Here is a 17,188-nt window from a genome sequence, read left to right as displayed (position 1 = left end):
GCAAAACATTTACTAGTTTTCGCTCTCCACAAGGAACAGAGTATATGTAGACTTTGCATCATGCAGAGCACCTTCTAAAATGCTTCTCTAGACTAAACCGTAGGCTTGTTTGCACTCAAATTTCGCACAGAGGTGGCCTTTGGCGGTAATTTCTGTTCTGCATTATGCCCAGGTTGGGTACTTGCCCGATTTGATCAGAATTATTCAGGAGTCTGGGCCATATGCAGCAATGCTGGACCATAACAGACGGCAGCTTACCAGCAGCGTTATCTGTCACCCCTGATGTGTTGGGGAGCACTCTACATCTTGCTGTTGCCTGCTTTCATCACTGTGCAGTCAACGAGAGCTCGCACCACCAGTACAGCGGCTGCACAAGTGCCTTGTCTGATCCAGAATTGCCACACACAGCACGAACTTCCAATTAATTCCCATCAAATCGGGCAAGTATTCAACCCAAGTGTAGTATACACAAAACTGCTGCCGAATTCCACCTCTGTGCAAAATTTGAGAGCGAAAAACCAGGTGGTTTAGCTGAGCATTTTAAGAAGCGCATTGAGCAATGCAGTATTTTGCATGTGCAATAAAATGCTCAATTTAACACTTACAAGAGCCTGCATTTTCACATATATTCTGCATTTTCAACCAAGGTAAGTGCATAGTATAATGTAAATGAAACGCCCACATCATTACTGCTCTGTAATCTACTCGGAGGCATAGTATTTTGGGAGAGGTTCATACTGAGAAAAAACGTCTAGAAGACTGAAGAAAGGGATACAATACAAGCTCTCTCGGTGTTTATTCATTTGCACCTTACTTCGATGCAAGTGAACACACTTGCTTTCCATTAACATGTTTATTTCTGGCGATATAGGTTATCTTTCCTCTGTGCTGCCACAAGTTAATGTACTTCACATGTAAAAATGGAAGTCTCAAAATGGAGTACACTCAAACTATGACACTCCTTTCTGAACACCGAGCCCCATATTGCTGTATCAAAGCAATTTGTGAAATTAGGGGATTAGATACAGGCACTTTCAAGATAACAAAGGTTCACTGTACACTCGTAGAACAAGCTATGTGCTCTGTGTCCACTATTCCACAGCTCAGCTTTTATCTATTGCAGCTGCACTCCTAAGGAACGCAGACTGCGAAGTTTGCAGTGAGCAGCCCGAGATCATGAAAAACATGGATTGCAGACTGCATAGATACATGTCCAATCGCGGACAAAATTATACGGACCACACATTTGCATTCAAACTTTTCTGTCACACTGAGTAACGGAAATAGAAATGTTGACTCCCTTTATGTGCAAGGGCAAAAGTAAATATTACTCGCATATGCATCAAACATCCATTACTTTACTCTAGGCAACGCGTCCGAAGACTGACCACCGAATCGTAGTCTATAATCTTCTGTCCATGACTGTCCTAAAGGAGGACAGTAGAAAACACTGAGGAAACCTGCTGGAAAATTTGCAACATTACTTTAAGATGACAAACATAAACGAACAAGTTTTGTCATTCTATCCATCCTGCAATGCTTCATAGCCACAATAAAGGGACACCAAGGATAATTCCATCCATCTTTAGTTCTTAGCGAAATTCAATTGCCTTTTTCTGGTTATGTTGGCATTTATTTGGCAGCAAATGGCACACTTATTGACGACAAATGTTGAGTTCAAAATGAAATACTTTTTTCCAGCACTCACTTTGAACTCATGACACTTACAAAATAATTTCAAAAATGTTAGGGACTCCATGACTGCCGGGTAGAAATGGATGATAGTGAGGCCTAGACGCAAAAGATCCACAGGGAGAAAAGTACTTGAAATCATCACAGTTTTGTTGTGAAAAACTTTGTGGTGATAGTATCTGCATTTAATTTTTGGCTTCTTCTAGCTTATAAAAGCTTTGTTTTCAGCGGAAGTTTCCCTTTTGGCATTAGAATGCTGTAATCAATTGATAGAGGTCAAATTCACTTTGTCCTCAACGTCCCTCCAATAAGAGCTAACCCTAGTTCCTTAAGCATCACCCAATCAATAGGTGAGGCAACAGAAACATGCCGCCTAGTTACACAAATATGTACTGAAAAGTAGAGAAGTTGATAATGAGCCATAATAAAAGCACAGCGCACAAGAGCATTCTCGATGAAAAACAGTGCGCTGTTTTTGCTAAGGTCAGGTTGACTCCTTCAATGTTTTCTGCAGAACTTCTTTTCCTGAACTGAGTTAGTTATATTGATTTTAATGGCGCAAAAGTTTCCTTAACTGATATAGAGCTTCATTTGTACATGCTTCTTCACATTTTTACGCACTGCACTTTTAAAGGCAACGCCAACCAATTACGCAATCAAGCAATAGAAGAGTCAACTTGAAAACTGTCTTTCATGGGTGATAAATTAAATTCATGGAAAGCCATGGCCACGCCAGAAACTAAACCTTTTACCTCTCGCTTCCTATGTCGACAATATAGTCATATAGCTACCAGCACCAGCAAGTGCTTGCAAGAGCCAACACTGCTCGCATAGTGTGCCAACCATCTCAGTCATGGGAGGACAAAGAAGGTGCTAGCATTTCACTGTGGGGTAGGCAATGATGGTAGTTATGGATGCAGAATGGACTGCTGATGGCTGCAAGTAACCAATCATGTGCTTCAAGCTGTTTCATGCTTAGTTATACTTTCAGCTAGATGTTAGGCGCCATTTCCGTGTTCGCTTCAGTGTTAATAGGGCATTATCTTATTATTGTGAGCAGTTATATCCTTCAAAACCAAACTGTTCACATATCAGTTGCTATAATGGCCTCCAGTTGTGTTTTAAGTACCGACAAGTGCAGCGAAACGTGAAACAAATCCCTTTACAATTGCTGTGAGCCAGCTATTTGATCACACATTTCCATCATGCAATAATCTGAACATAACAGCATGTTATGGATACACAGTGCAATCAGTAATTCACCAAGCGTTTAATGCATGCAAACTGCATGCAAACCCAGTGTCCAGGGCACTTTTCTTTAAGGTGTTGTCCTAGTTCTAGAAAACACCAACAATTTCCAACCACTGAAGTGAAATGCCATGGCAGAGCGTCAGTCCTTTCCATACTGTCGGAGAGTTTCCAAAAGCACTAGCAAGCACCAAGCATGAAATACTGCAACTGCTTTCAATGCCTTTCAGTTTTCTAGCTGCATTTGCAAGGAGTTGCTGGCAAAACTTTTTGTTTATGGTATCTGTTTTCATGGGCCAGTGGCCCATGATGCAAAGGCTACATTCAAAGTAGACGTGTGAGAGTATCACAAAATTTTGTTTTCTTCTGCATCCCTCTGGGCAAACTTGCTGCTAGCCTAAACAGTTTGATTCTTACCTTTGTACTGACAGGCATCTTCTGTGTAGTAATTCACCACCTGTGCAAAGATCAGTAACAAGCTTTATTATTAGCACGGCAACTATATGCGGCCCCATGTGATGGTCAAAAACGAAAAACACTTACTACTCGATGGTGCAAGCTCTTTACAAAAGTATGTGAAACGACACAAAACAGAGACTGGCAGCAGGCACAACCGCTAAGAGGTATTGAGGTTCACGTGTCCTGGTGAGTTAATGGATGCCAACTGAGTCGCCACCGCAGCAGCAACGCTTCTCACGATGGCAGGCGAGATTTCTCTCAAGGCAAGGCTTAGAAGGACAGCTTTGGGGCACTGCATGGCATTCACTATGTGTCTTGCGGCTGCATGAACTTCAGCCTGAAAGAAAGCAAACAGCAGTGTTGAAACACTTCTAGCTGATGAAACATCTGATGAGCTGATGAACCATCATAAGAGAAATCACGTCCACCACAGCATTGCCTAATGCTTGCCAGCTGTCTCTGTCATCGTACCAGTCGTGACTTGCAGCCACCACCCCACAAGCTCCCTAATCTCATGTTTCCACCTGATTTCTGGTTAACCTCAGCTACATCTTTGTTACCTCAGAATCCACTCTCCAAATATCTGTTACATGTGCTGCCAAATTCCATTTTTACCTTGCAACTTCTACAAAGGAATTGTGAACTCAAGTCTACTCTGTTACAGGAGTGCATGTTGTTGGGCGAGTCGGTCGTACATCGTTGAGTAAAGGTACTGCGCAAAATAATACAAACATGGACGAGAAGGGCACAAGGACGGTCGATAAGAATAAATATGAACATACCAGCAGTCTCCAAGATAAATGCATATGCTGAAAAACTACAAATCGACAAATTTGACAGTGAAGTGACCACACTTGTACTGCTCATTATTGACCATGACTGAAAACCACGCAACATACGTTATACCAATAAAGTATGCAATGGCACAATACCTCATCCTTCCCAAACAGCACTTTTGTGCTGTACACGGGCTCCTGCAGCTCGGTGCAGGCTGCAGTGTCTTTTGTTACAAGTATCTGAAAAACAAAACATGATCAAAAAATAAAAAGGCATTGAACTAGAGGTTAAATGGAACCACGCTTCAGCTCCAGCACAGGCGCCTTGTTCACCATGAAGAATAATATGTTAAAAGAGTTGTTTTAACTGCAGTGCATGATAGTAACCGGACAGGAATACAATGCACAAGGTAGGTCACAGTTCACTACAACTGCATTAATATCACAGTGCCTATTCTGTCAGCAGCCGGTAAAATCTCACGAGTGAAATACTCCCGGCATTCGCCTCCGATTGGCTCCTTAGGGCAACAGAGATCAATTCTTCCGCTTTTTCTTAGCCCCGATTCTCCCTGCACTCTTCATTCTGGCCATACTCGGATAAAGTACTTGTCAATGATACAGCTTGCACAGCATGAGCTTGAGAGTAGTTCCTCTGATATTTTTGTGGCCCCTATCCAAAAGCGAGATCCATGGAGTCCACAAAAGGTCTCAATCCAGCGGATCAACACAGCCAAGAGTATAAGCAATGAACGATAGTTTGCACCTTGTATAACAAAAAGGATGGGTTAAGCTCTGTTGAAGTAGCAAAAAGGATAACCTAAACACCATTTAGATAGCTTTGCACGGGTGTGCAGGAGTATATTATTGAACTCACCAGTGAAATCTTCTTTTGCTTATATTATTTGCTGTAAGTAAGCTACCAATTCACTTACAAAAGTGATGCTGCCATTTCGCCAATGTAGATGCTTCGGCGAATTGAAAGCACATCATTCTTAAAACAGCGCGAAAAAGACAAGGACGCAGTGTACGTGCGTACATCTTTTCTCTGCGTCTTGTCTTTTTCGTGCTGTTTCAAGAATGATCAGCCATTTCATCACCATGGAAAGCTGCCCGATATTTGGCTCACATGCATGATGACTGCCTCAAAAATATCGCCCAGATACGTTCCCTTCTTGCAGTCACTTGCCGTCCAAACATCATTTTAGCTCCTTGCTAACACTGCGGTGGATGCAGCATGGACCATTTGTTGGGTGTGCTGTATTTGGTGAAAGACGGCCGTAAGAGTATGAAAAATCAGTCAGTCACTGCTGTTCTCACAGGAGAATGTCGCATGACCTTCGGTAACCAACAACAGCCGACTACAGGGAGAACTTCACCAAATAAATTTTACCGGTTGCTGGCACAATAGACACTGCCCGTTAATATCGACCATATAAGAAAGGAAACAATACTTCATGTGAAAAAATCCTAACTGGCGAAACTGATTTATACAACAGCCCACAATTGATTGTAACTGGTATCAGCTGGTTTCAGTTGGAATCAACTGGGGATTGCTCCATAAACCAGTTTGACCAGTCAGAACAGTGAGGAATTTTTACAGGCATTCATCAGACCACACAGCAGAAGAAACACGAGCTTTAAGAGCTTCACCACCACACCTTTACCACCTATTTTTTTTTCTCATCACTCCTCCCTTTCTCTTGAGTCACTAAAGCAGTTAGTTACGAGAATTTTTACGAGGAGTACTTACGAGGTTGCCCAGTTTCTTGTACTGGGAAATAACAACGAACAGTTTGTCTGCGAAGTCCATGAAACAAATGTCAGTGTCACGGCCTTCAATTAGGACGGACACCTGAAATACACAAAAGCCAAAGTTGCAGTTACGCAGAACGGGATTCATTACCGACCGGAGTGAAATCGTACTTACAACAGCGTTCGGGATGAGACCACTGGAGCTCGAAGGAACAGCATGACAGCTTTCCGAATCGGCCTTTTGTACTTTCGCGGCGTCCATTGTCCACCCGGTCTTCAGCACTGAATTACAATTGTCGAATGAAGACAACCGACGACATGAGCGGACCGCTTTTATGGTGGCACCAGTTTCAAACAAACGCAATTTTGTCAAATCAGGGCGCCGCCATATTGTTTTGTGGTTGCCTGCTTGCCTGCCGATTCAGTCGGTTTGGGCGCTTAAAAAAAAAAAGTAAGGCAAACTTATGCAGTAAGAAAATCAGTTATTCATGTCTTTCACATACTTACTAGTCGCGTAAGAGCTTACTTTGAGAATGTTTGAGGTATAAAAAGTTTTTTTTTTATCAAGTAGCAAAGTGAGTGAATACGCACTAAGTGGCCAGTGGGCAGCACATGTTGGGCCACGAACATCACGCGCGCTTTTCAATCATCACTCCTCGCGCACATTTATCCAGATCTTTACAACCCAAACTGCAAACACTGTGGCCAACGTGCTACCTACGATCACATCCTGTGGGACTGCAAAATAGAGCCACCTCCGGGTGATCTAGTTACAGCTCCTTCTCTCGAGCGGTGGGAGACCGTGCTGGCTAGCTCTGACCCCAGAACGCAAGTTTTGGCGGTGGAGTGGGCTGACAAAGTCGTCGAGGGCTATGTACTCTCGACCACTTAACGCGACCTCTTGCCAAGCTCTTCCCGGCGAATAAAATGTTTTACAATCAAAAAGTACAGGAGATGCTCTCGCCCCAGCGCGTACCCAAGAAAGCATCAGTCTCAGCGACTCCAAAATGGCTATCAATAATTTCCCAAAACGGAGAATTACAAACATCCCGTAGAATCCTTAACGCCACCAAATTCTCACCAAATTATTCCGAACTGCTGATATGGGTGCCAGCCCATTCGGGGAATCCGGGGAACGAGGCAGCCCGCAATAAAGCCCGAGGTTTCGTCGACCAGGCGGTGGATGAGTCTGGCTCCCTGAGTTTCACGAAGGCCTCCGTGATCACATATCATGATCTCACCAATCATTTTAAACTACAGAGGAGAACTTTTCCCCCTTCCGACAAAAGCCTGACTAAAGAAGAAGAGGTTACGTGGCGTCGTCTACATACGACGGCTAGCTCTGACCCCGGAACGCAAGTTCTGGCGGTGGAGTGTGCTGACAAAGTCGTCGAGGGCTGTGTACTCTCGACCACTTAACGCGACCTCTTACCAAGCTCTTTCCGGCGAATAAAATGTTTTACAATCAATCAATCGAGTACAGGAGATGCAAGGAGATATGAAATTAAAACTTTGTAGCCTGCTGTGTTCATGCTTTGTCCCTGGACCTGAAACAAAAACGTTACTTTTCTTTCAGGACTTCATATCAATGAGCCGCGAAGTTGCCCGCTACTCAAGCGCGGCAGTAGTAGCATAGTAATAAACTTGGATTCTGTTGGTGACCTCTCTGGATTGGGCCCTTAGGAAATGGAAATTGGTTTTGAGGAAAGGAAATGACGCAGTAACTGTCTGACTTTCACCATCTGCCGGAAATAAAGTTTTTCTGAACTGAACTATCTCGGTGGACACCCGAACCGCGCCCCTAAGGGAATGGATAAAGGGGGGAGTGAAAGAAGAAAGAGGTGCCGTACGTAGTGGAGGTCTACTGAATAATTTCGACCACTTAGAGATCTTTTATATGCACTGACATCGCACAGCACACGGACGCCTTGCCTCACTGTCGCACATTCCTCAAGCGAATGAAAACCCCGGATGGTCGCACTCTAGCCTCGTTTACATGAACCCGACAGCGGCGCGGGCCGAGTCAGGGAATCGAGTTGAGCAAGGTCAGCCCACCTCGACGACTGCACATTTACATGAACTCGATTTTAGCGAGTCGAGACCGGGGTTCAACTGCAGCGACACCAAACGTCGAACAGGCAACGGGAGAGGGCAGTGGCAGCCTCGAAGATCGCGGAATGGCACCGCTGTCTCGGAGACAGGCTCGTATTTATCATCTCCCCTCCAATTAACTCGACTTGACTCGATCCGGTTTACATGCTATCCGCCGTTGGGGTCGAGCGAGTCACCCACCCCCTGCAGCGGAGTTGACATGAACCCAGTAACCGGTTCTCAACTCCATGTAAGCGCCGCTTCTGGCTGCAGCAAAGTCTAGGCAGGAAAAAAAGGGAGACCGTCATTTGTCACAGTACTGTGGGGAGTGGGTTGTTCCGATAATCGGCGCATCCACATAGGCCGTCTCATGGTTATTGCCGTAGCATTTGTGTAAAGGCTTGGCCCTTTTCCGCCTTCGACCGGTATGGAAGACAGGGTGCATGTTACGAGGAAGGGGTCCAGGCAGAAAATGGAAGACAGTAGAGCAAAAAAAGTTTCTGTTCGTGAAAAACAGGAGCAGAGAGCTCGTCCGCCATTTTTTCTGAGAATGTCAGGCGAAAATGGCGGACTATAGGATATGCTTGACTCCTGCGCAGGGCGCTACTGGGAAAGGTGTCCAGTGAAATTCAGGGGAAGATGGCTGAGGCTGTTAGGTCTCTCAATGCTCGTCTCCTCGTTTTTGCAACTTCCGGTAGAGGAGAGCAATCCCAACGGGGTGACGGCTCCTTGTCGCTTCAAGTGTTTAGCGGAAAGCTTATCCTCGAGGGTTAACAGAAATCGCGCATGTAGGAGCTGAGTCCATACAAAGCCCTTCTCGCACATTTACTTTATAAGTGACTGTAAAGTGCATACAGCATAGACAAGGGTAACTGCACCCGAGTAAAGCAAAGGTTTGGTTTATGGAGTTTAACGTTCCAAAGCGACTCAGGCTTTGAGGGGCGCCGTAGTGGAGGGCTCCGGATGATTTCGACCACCTGCGAATCTTTAAAGTGTTCTTGCATCGCACAGTACACGAGGCTTCTAGCATTTCACCTCGACCAAATTCCGACTGCCGCGGACGGGATCGAACCCGCGTCTTTCGGGTCAGCAGCCAAGCACCATAATTCCACTAAGCCAACGCGGCGGCTACAAAGCAAAGGGGAGAGTTACTTTTTCATAGCTGTTTTGAGTGGATTGAAAGAATACTCGCGTAATCAACATTTTAGTTTACTACAGACTAGCCTCAGGGAAATAAACCACTTCTAGGCGCAGCACTGCTAGCGTCGCGACTGAAAGGGACATCCACGCCAGACCCTGCGTACATTATGATGGCCCTTTTGGTTTCCCCCATCGCTTATGTACAGAAATGATACGCACCTGTTGCAGCCTGAACGCGGTTGGAAATCGCACAGCTCGTACCGTGTTCTCATTGCGTTGCTTATTCAATGACTTCCCAGCCAAAGAGGAGCTCTGGGCAGTCTTCCAAAAATGGCTGTTTTCTCCAAATCAGATGTACACTGAGGGCGGCAGAAAAAGCGCCAAGTTTCTTGCGCTATATGCGATTATCTTGAATCTTTATCTCAACGTGCATTTTGCTGCGTGCATATTTCATCGCGTACACGGTAGAACACTTCGCTGCCTCTAATTTAGGACATAGAGAAGCACTGCACATAGATATATATAGCGGGGAGGAAAACCTTGACACCACTTGCAGCCACACAACTTTTTTTTTTGCTTGCACTCTGAGGAAAGCAGCAAGCTTTCAAAATTGACTTTTTTTACAGAAGCGAACTGCGTATGTGCCAAGCCTCCTCGCCCGCCATTTTCACCGGGAAGACCCGGCAAAAATGGTGGTCCCGTTGGCTGCATGCGCGTGTTTTTTCACGAAGTGTTTGCGCGACCACCGACGCGACGAACTAGCGTTCAATAATTAGGGTGGATAACTGAGGCAGAAAAATTAATTACCCTCTCCACGATAATTAGGTGCAGTGCCGACTCAAGAACGAAGCGGCACCGATTCTCCCCTTGACCGATCTCGCTGGACCCGGCTTAACCACGACGTCATGAAAATCCGTCGACGCCATTGGCAGGAGGGCCTCCTTAAACGGGCATCTGCTGCTTCGATTCTTGAGTTGCATTCGGCTATAGGCCCCCACGCACCAGTCAAGTCGCGGTCTCGCTCGTGAGCATTCTTTAGTCGGGAATTAAACGGTGCAGTGCTGACAACCTACAGCGCGGCAGGCGTGTCCGTAGATGACTCTCCTATCTGCTCTACCTATAGTTTTTTATTTTATTTTTTTGCGCAGGAGCTACTTCCGCGCACGACCTGTGAATTCGCAGGCTTCGCTCAGCGCTCCGCCGTTAAACTGCATCCCATTCCATTGTGTCAACAAGGACTAACGATATTTTTTTTCGTTGATTTAATTGCACTGTGAGCTCGATACGTGAGTGTGTACATATAAAGCTTAAAGCAGCTTGGACGAATGTAAATGACCAAATAAACTGTGCCGCCGGAAAATGCGAATAAGGCTAATTAGCCTCTGCGACGGACGCTATCACTAGTAAAAATCTAAAAGCATTGAAATAGAGCCCTACGTAAGACGAACACGGTACGCATGCGAAGCGACAGGAGCATTTTTTTTTTGTCTTCGCCTTCTGCAGTGTTCTTGAATTCGTTGAGCTATAGATGTGGGTCAACACAATCAATTATCGATTAGAAAGAGGCCATTAATGCGGTGAAAAGTGTCAATCAACGGCCATCCCTGTAATGGCAGCTCACGAACAAGTGCGTCATCCTTAGCGATGAACTGTTCACACCTTTCGCCCTTGATCCATGGGCACGAGATGTCGATGTCGCTGCGAACTCTATACAGCGCCATTTGATTAATTTTTTTGCGCGGTATCTGACGGGGCAGCTAGCGAGAAAGAATGCCTCGGTGTAAAGGAATGATACAAAAAGGAGGAGAGTGAAGGATGATGGGCGAAGATGCACTCCCAGTGCAATATACGCGTTTCCCACGCGGTTTCCCGGACATAACACACACGCTCCTGCCACACACGAGGACAGCCTCGCACAGCAACTGGCCTTTTAAATGGGGGCCGAGCTCCACCCATTTCTTTTCGCCGTAGTATCTAAGACGTCTGCAGTGACGTCTGCACATCAGCAAAGAGAGCAAATTAGGGACTAGGGCCGAGACAGAACATGACGCTGACAAGGCACGGAGATAGCACGAGGCCGTTTGCTGGAGCTGAGTATCTCTTTCATCACGAGTCCCGCCTTCTACGCTGATTACACCGAGGCCTCGCAACACCCGAGGCCGAATAAGCCGGGGTAGCCCAAAGATAAGGAACACGACTAAACGGCGTCACGTCACCGGTCATTTTGCGCGCGAGCGCAATGGTCGTTAAGATGAACAGGAAATAGAGACACACGAGAGAGCATTTGACGTAGGCTCCTTTTATTCGAAGCACAGCCTAACGAGGCAATTGAAATATCCTATACACTGGTGGGGGGGGGGGGGGGGGGGGGGGAAGAGGCAATGAAATATCCTATACACTGGTGGGGGGAGGCAAAGGCGACGCAGTTTGGCGTGAGAGTATTACGCAGGCGTCCTTCACCGAAGGAAATGGACGGCGGTACGACCGCAGACGACGGCCTTGATCGGAGCGCGTTGCTACTGCCGTGAGCGTCGGTGAGGTTGGTTTTTTTCTGTTTCGTTCTTTTTTCTTTCACTTTTCCTTCGCTCCAGTGCGTCGAACAGAGTCCCAGACGTCGCGTAACTTCTCCTTCCCGTACTGAGGGGGAAACACAGAGGAGGCGTGCCCTGCGGTAGAGATACCCGCGCTACTATGGCGGGTAACTCCGAGGGCACGCAGTTTTTTTTTTTTTTTCCCACGAACACTTTCAAAACAGTCGCGCTGTTTTTTAAGGAAGGTCCGCATGTTCGTTGCGACGCCCGCGTCGCTAATGGGCAGGAGAGGAGGGTTACAGCCGACGTCAAAAGTTTAAGGAGCACAACAACGAGAACAGAAAAAAAAAAGACAAGAAAATGAATTTCCGCACGTTCACAACATGCGACTATAGAAATCGAAATACACCCTCTGGGCTTCTACTCTCGTTTAAAGTTGTTTTTTTTTCTGTGTCTCCTGAGCCCTTTAAACTCCTGACGCCGTGCAGACAAAAGCACGACAGATGACCAAAACATGAGTAAATGGATCAATGCTAGAAAATGCAGAACCCAACTTCAACTGAGCCCGAAATAAGACAAGTGTTTCACTGTTACTTTGTCGAAACTTCGGCCCGTATACATTTTTTTTTCGGGCTTGTGTAGAATTGGTTCTTACTGTACTGAAGGTGATAGGAACTGAACACGCCTGTTTGATATACAGGCAGAACTTGGAGAGATCGCACTCTGGGACGCAGGTCCCGTTACACGCTAAAATTTGCACGGCACGCGTTAAGAAGTGCTGCCCCTTTTACCAGCAATGGGGACGTCCGTGCTATCTTGAACAGATGTATACACAAGATGTCAGACAATGCTTGCCGGAACAAATTCTAGGCGTAATTATAACACGAGCGTCGCTTTGTATAAACGCTAAATTTCATAAACTAACGCCCATTAAAAATCACGCGATGATGAGCGCACGCTCGAAACTAAGTACTTCGTACATTACGGGCGGTCGACTCGCCACAGCCCGTATATGCTAAGCACCCGTGAGTTCGTACAGCCCACACAAGCCGCGATCGCAAGGAACACCGCCTAGACTCCATTTTCTAGGCAGTGTCGGCATAAGTAGCAGTCACTGTAACCACGCGTAGATGTAGGAAATGCGCGGGGTTGTTGTGGGCGAAGCCTTCCGCTCCACAGTTCGTGATGCGAAGGGGGTACGAAACTGGGTTGACCCTCCGTTTCCGACCAAGCATATCACGAGTCGGCGACCGTGGGCACGGCGCACTGCTGTCCACGCATGAAGCTGAAGTACACGAATCCAGTCTCGTGCCACCAGACGAGCGCCAGGAAAACAATCACGTGCCATATCTGGTGACTTGAGAAGACGTAGTCCACGCGACCGGGCCAGATACGCTCTGGCAGCTTGAACCGGTAGACAGCGAACGCCGCTCCCATGAAGGCGAACAGCACCACGATGCGGGGCAGAAGAAGGCGCACGATAGGCGCTTCCAGGCCTCCGTTGAGCGCGAACCAGTGGGCCGTGGGCGCCAGGCCGAAGAGCACGAGCGAGCTCAACACGACAAGACGCGCCGGCTCGAACTCGACGCGACTGGCGAAGCGCGGCGCGAAGTTGAGCACCAGCACGATGGCGACGAGCAGCAGCTCGACGCCGCTGTAGAGCCCCTCGAGCCAGGGGACGCAGCTGAAGGCGAAGTGGACGCCCGACAGGAACGTCATGCTCAGGCTGAGCGCGACGCCCAGCACGTCCCACTTGAGCAGCGACTGGTAGCAGCTCTCCGAGTGACAGTTGAACGTGTGGTACACCACGGACAGAAGAAGCGTCGTCATGTACGTCACGCAAAGGGCGACGCAGATGCCGCGGTCCGCAGGAGACGGGGACACCTCGTCCAGGCGCCAGAAGAGGTCGTGCACGAACAGCGCCAGCATGACGAAGAACCCGGACAGGTGCGTCCAGATGTTGAGCGTCTCGTTGTTCCATTCGAACGCGCTCAGCGCGCACCGGGGCAGCGCCATGTTGCAGCGGTAGCCCGTGCGGATGAACGGGTTCTGGCGCAGGAACTCGGGCGCCAAGTCGAACGAGCGCAGTTGGTCTACATCGTCGGCGGCTACGTCGGAGGGCGAAAAGTAGTCGAGCACCCGTTTCCAGACCGACTTGACGCTCTCGGTCGGTAGCATGGAGACGACACACCGGTGATCCCCCTTCGACACAGCGGAGTCACACATGGTTGTTTCGAGATTGGCGCGCAGCTGGCTTCTCGACCGTCGACCGCAGACGGCGACCGGTTTTTCAACGTCCCGACCGAGGCGCCGCGCGGCGGCGTGACGTAGGCCGTTGCGTCAATTGTGGAGCCATGACGACAGCGGCGGTGGCGACGCGACGGCGTGGTGTCGATGGCGCGCGCGCGGACTTCAGGCGCGACCTCCGGCACTTCCCGAACGCGAGTGCCTGCGATAAGAAAGCCTAAGGGGGGAAGGGGGGGGGGGGGGGGGGCAGTCGTCGGATCTCGAGAGACGAGGCGACGATGGAACAGAGATCTGCGAAACCCGCGCGCGCTATGAGGTTTGCGGGTCGGTCTGCTTCCGGTGGCTCGCGGGGCCTGCCGACCTCGGAGGAACAGAAGGCGGAAGCGCTCGCAGCGAATGCGAAGCGGGCTAATGGTGGTCAATGTCGGTCACACGCAGGGGAAAGCGCGCACGTGATCGAGCGGCCGCCGTCACGGAGGGCCTTCGTTGCTGACGAGTTTTGCAGAGCGAACGGATTAAGCCGCGGGGAGATCAATGCTATGCGCCTCATTTGCGTAGGCAAAACGCTGATCCGATGTGGGCGATAGCAAACGAAGATTGAAGCACTGAACATGCCACGGATTTAAGAGCTACGCGGCGTAGGGTCATATGATCATGGGCAAAGGAATGGAAAGTTAGCAGGAGCTCATTCGCGATCACAAAGGCCTTCATGGTATAGCCTTCGTTCGTAAGGACATCGTTTCTTCGTAACGGATAATCGTTTTTCAAGCCTCTCTAGATGACGTAGCATTGTTAAGACAACACCAGCACTGCGGCGTTGCATTAACTTTCATGGTCACCTCCGAATACCTGCTGCCATTGTATACCGTGGGTGACGATTGGTGGTACCCGTTTGCAACGGACGAACATGACTGTCCTATTGATGATAATCAGGGCAAGGCAGCCGCTAAAGGAAAAGACCCACTTGGAGTAAAATTACGTGGGATCGTTGCTTAGCAAATTAATGAGAGCACGTGGCTTCACACAGATCTCCGTGCGAAGTCTGAGATGTTCGGTGACCGTGTCGCGGGTTTCTAATGCGACTCGAGAACCATAGACAGCCCATTGAACTGGTCGGACCAGATAGCGCGGTACGCCAAGAAGCGGCCTGTGTTCACACGGGAACATCTGGAGGCAAACCGTTGTACGCGAGGATTCCACCGAGTTCAGGCAGAGTGAAACAAATGTACCGTCTTTGCCAAAAGTAACCAGCCTGCATGGTTTGCTTCTCCCTCATATAGTCGAGCCCCTACGTCTTCCCTAAAAACCAAATGGTGCTTGGAAGGTGGAATTCACCTCACAGTAATTTATAGCTTGCTGGGTGCGATAAGAGCTCCGCTATGCAGCTGAGAAGCAAACTGAGCAGCCTGATTACTTTTGGCTAAGACGGTACACTGCTAACTTCCATCGTCAACAGGCAAGCAAGCTAGAAATCGCAGCAAACAGATAACCCAGCGTGCTTCTTAACGTATACCGGCTACTGATCCGGAGTTCCCGGGTTCGAACCCGACCGCGGCGGCTGCGTTTTTATGGAGGAAAAACGCTAAGGCGCCCGTGTGCTGTGCGATGTCAGTGCACGTTAAAGATCCCCAGGTGGTCGAAATTGTTCCGGAGCCCTCAACTACGGCATCTTTCTTCCTTTCTTCTCTCACTCCCTCCTTTATCCCTTCCCTTACGGCGCGGTTCAGGTGTCCAACGATATATGAGACAGAAACTGAGCCATTTCCTTTCCCCCAAAACCAATTATTATTATTATTATTAACGTATACGGCACCAGTGAACCATACCGACTTCTGAGTCGATGCAGTTAATAGCACATGTTAAATGGAATACTGCAAACGACTTCGTATCCGAGCTGGAAACGCGAATCGTATCCAGCTCACGAAAAATACGTCCCGAGAATAATCTCGGGCAAAATGTCGAGGTATATTGCGCGGCAAAAAATGACTGGGAGGCCACAGCACTTTGTTCCTATATCTGCACACTTAGAATTAGAAAGAAATTTGGTAACTCACCGTTGGCGGGTTTTGTTCCCGAAAATAATGCGTGGCCTTTTATATGAAGCGCTGTATGCTGAAGGAGATAAGCATGAAAACGTAACATTCCTACTATTGATAAACGGGCTAGTTATAGTTATACATTCCTAAGGGTAACGGCACAAAAGACGGAGGAACACAGGACGAGCGCTGACACGCAACTGAAGTTTACTGATAGGAAACAAGGCGAATATAAAGGAAGCGAAGACAAACAATCAAAAAACCAAACATAACGCACGTGTTGTGGGATCAAGGAACGTGATTTCCTTATCATGCAGAGAGAAAACTTGCTGACGCACAATCTTGATTTTAGCTTACTACATGAAGCTAGCTAGCTTACCACATGAAGAAAAAACTAAGACTGCGCGTCAGCAAGCCTTCTATCAGTCTGCATGATAAGGCAATCATGTTCCTTGATATCAACCCGCGTAGCAACATGTGGGTTATGTTTGATTGTGGATATGTGTTGTGAACCTGTTTCCTCCCTCGTGCTTACGTAAGGATAGGGTCCCTATTTTCTAGGGACCCTAGTCAGTACAGCGCCGGCTAGGCGAGGAGGGAAGTCTCCCCTATGGGGGAACCGGATGAATGGATGGATAAGGTTGAACCCTTTAAATCGGGCGGTGGTTCAAGCCACCTAGCCATGACTTGTGAAATTTTACTCTTGTCTTGATTTTAGCCACCAGTCAGATAACCTTCTTACTTCTACCCGCTTAAAAGCAGCGACTGGTGCGCCACCTCGAAGGTTACGCGTATTTACGCGGAGCCGATGAGAGTCTCTTCGGGATCCGGCCAGCGTCATGAGCGGTTGCAGCCGCACTATAGTGAACTAAAGTATTCTAGTACACTATAAGCCGCACGCTGTCGTCACCTTCCGTGGCAGGCGCACGGAGATCCGTTGTGCCTTGCCGCTGGACTTCTGGTTCCAGGCAGCGAGGCGAGAGCAGCAAATGCGCGCTCTCGGCACCTTCCCCGGCAAATTCTCGGGAATACCTACCTCCGAAGTCGCGCCCCTGCCCCAGCCGGTAAGTCGGAAGCCCTTCTTAAGTAGCCTTCTATTTCCGAGGAATGCCTCGTTGATGTTTTGTAGCTAGCTGGCCCGCTCTGTGTGTGTTAACTGCAAGTGTAATAAATAGCATATTAGTGATCAAGCTTTGTCGCCTCTTCCCTTTGCTCC

The 17,188-nt window shown here is 48.1% G+C and overlaps 2 protein-coding genes across 3 annotated transcripts; both read right to left on the bottom strand.

The window, feature by feature from the left end:
* Positions 1 to 3,400: 3,400 nt before the first annotated feature.
* On the bottom strand, positions 3,401 to 9,458 carry LOC144110424 (proteasome assembly chaperone 3-like). Of its 2 annotated transcripts, XM_077643307.1 has the most exons (5): positions 9,378 to 9,458; positions 6,103 to 6,209; positions 5,926 to 6,027; positions 4,332 to 4,415; positions 3,401 to 3,736 (listed from the first exon to the last, which is right to left on the bottom strand). In XM_077643307.1, the coding sequence occupies exons 2-5, from the start codon at positions 6,187 to 6,189 to the stop codon at positions 3,557 to 3,559; spliced, it is 453 nt and encodes a 150-aa protein (XP_077499433.1). In that variant the 5' UTR covers positions 6,190 to 6,209; positions 9,378 to 9,458; the 3' UTR covers positions 3,401 to 3,556. The 2 variants fall into 2 exon arrangements, with proteins under 2 accessions (XP_077499433.1, XP_077499432.1); XM_077643306.1 differs by lacking the exon at positions 9,378 to 9,458 and having other exon boundaries at positions 6,103 to 6,329.
* A 2,045-nt stretch (positions 9,459 to 11,503) lies between these two features.
* LOC144109407 (progestin and adipoQ receptor family member 3) lies at positions 11,504 to 13,973 on the bottom strand. Its single transcript, XM_077642193.1, has one exon. It carries the CDS (start codon positions 13,913 to 13,915, stop codon positions 12,926 to 12,928), a length of 990 nt encoding a protein of 329 aa, XP_077498319.1. The 5' UTR covers positions 13,916 to 13,973; the 3' UTR covers positions 11,504 to 12,925.
* Between the last annotated feature and the right edge of the window lie 3,215 nt (positions 13,974 to 17,188).

The sequence above is a fragment of the Amblyomma americanum genome, chromosome 11, assembly GCF_052857255.1.
Source record: "Amblyomma americanum isolate KBUSLIRL-KWMA chromosome 11, ASM5285725v1, whole genome shotgun sequence".
Lineage (NCBI taxonomy): Eukaryota > Metazoa > Arthropoda > Arachnida > Ixodida > Ixodidae > Amblyomma > Amblyomma americanum.
The sequence above is the reverse complement of the archived record's forward strand: the minus strand, read 5'-3'. Positions and strand labels throughout refer to the sequence as shown.

Coding starts and splice junctions, on each gene's coding strand:
- LOC144110424 (XM_077643307.1), bottom strand. CDS start 6,189: ATGGACGCCGCGAAAGTACAAAAGGCCGATTCGGAAAGCTGTCATGCT. Junction 6,028..6,102: donor GTCTCATCCCGAACGCTGTT/GTAAGTACGATT, acceptor TGTGTATTTCAG/GTGTCCGTCCTAATTGAAGG. Junction 3,737..4,331: donor TGCTGTTTGGGAAGGATGAG/GTATTGTGCCAT, acceptor GCTTTCTTTCAG/GCTGAAGTTCATGCAGCCGC.
- LOC144109407 (XM_077642193.1), bottom strand. CDS start 13,915: ATGTGTGACTCCGCTGTGTCGAAGGGGGATCACCGGTGTGTCGTCTCC.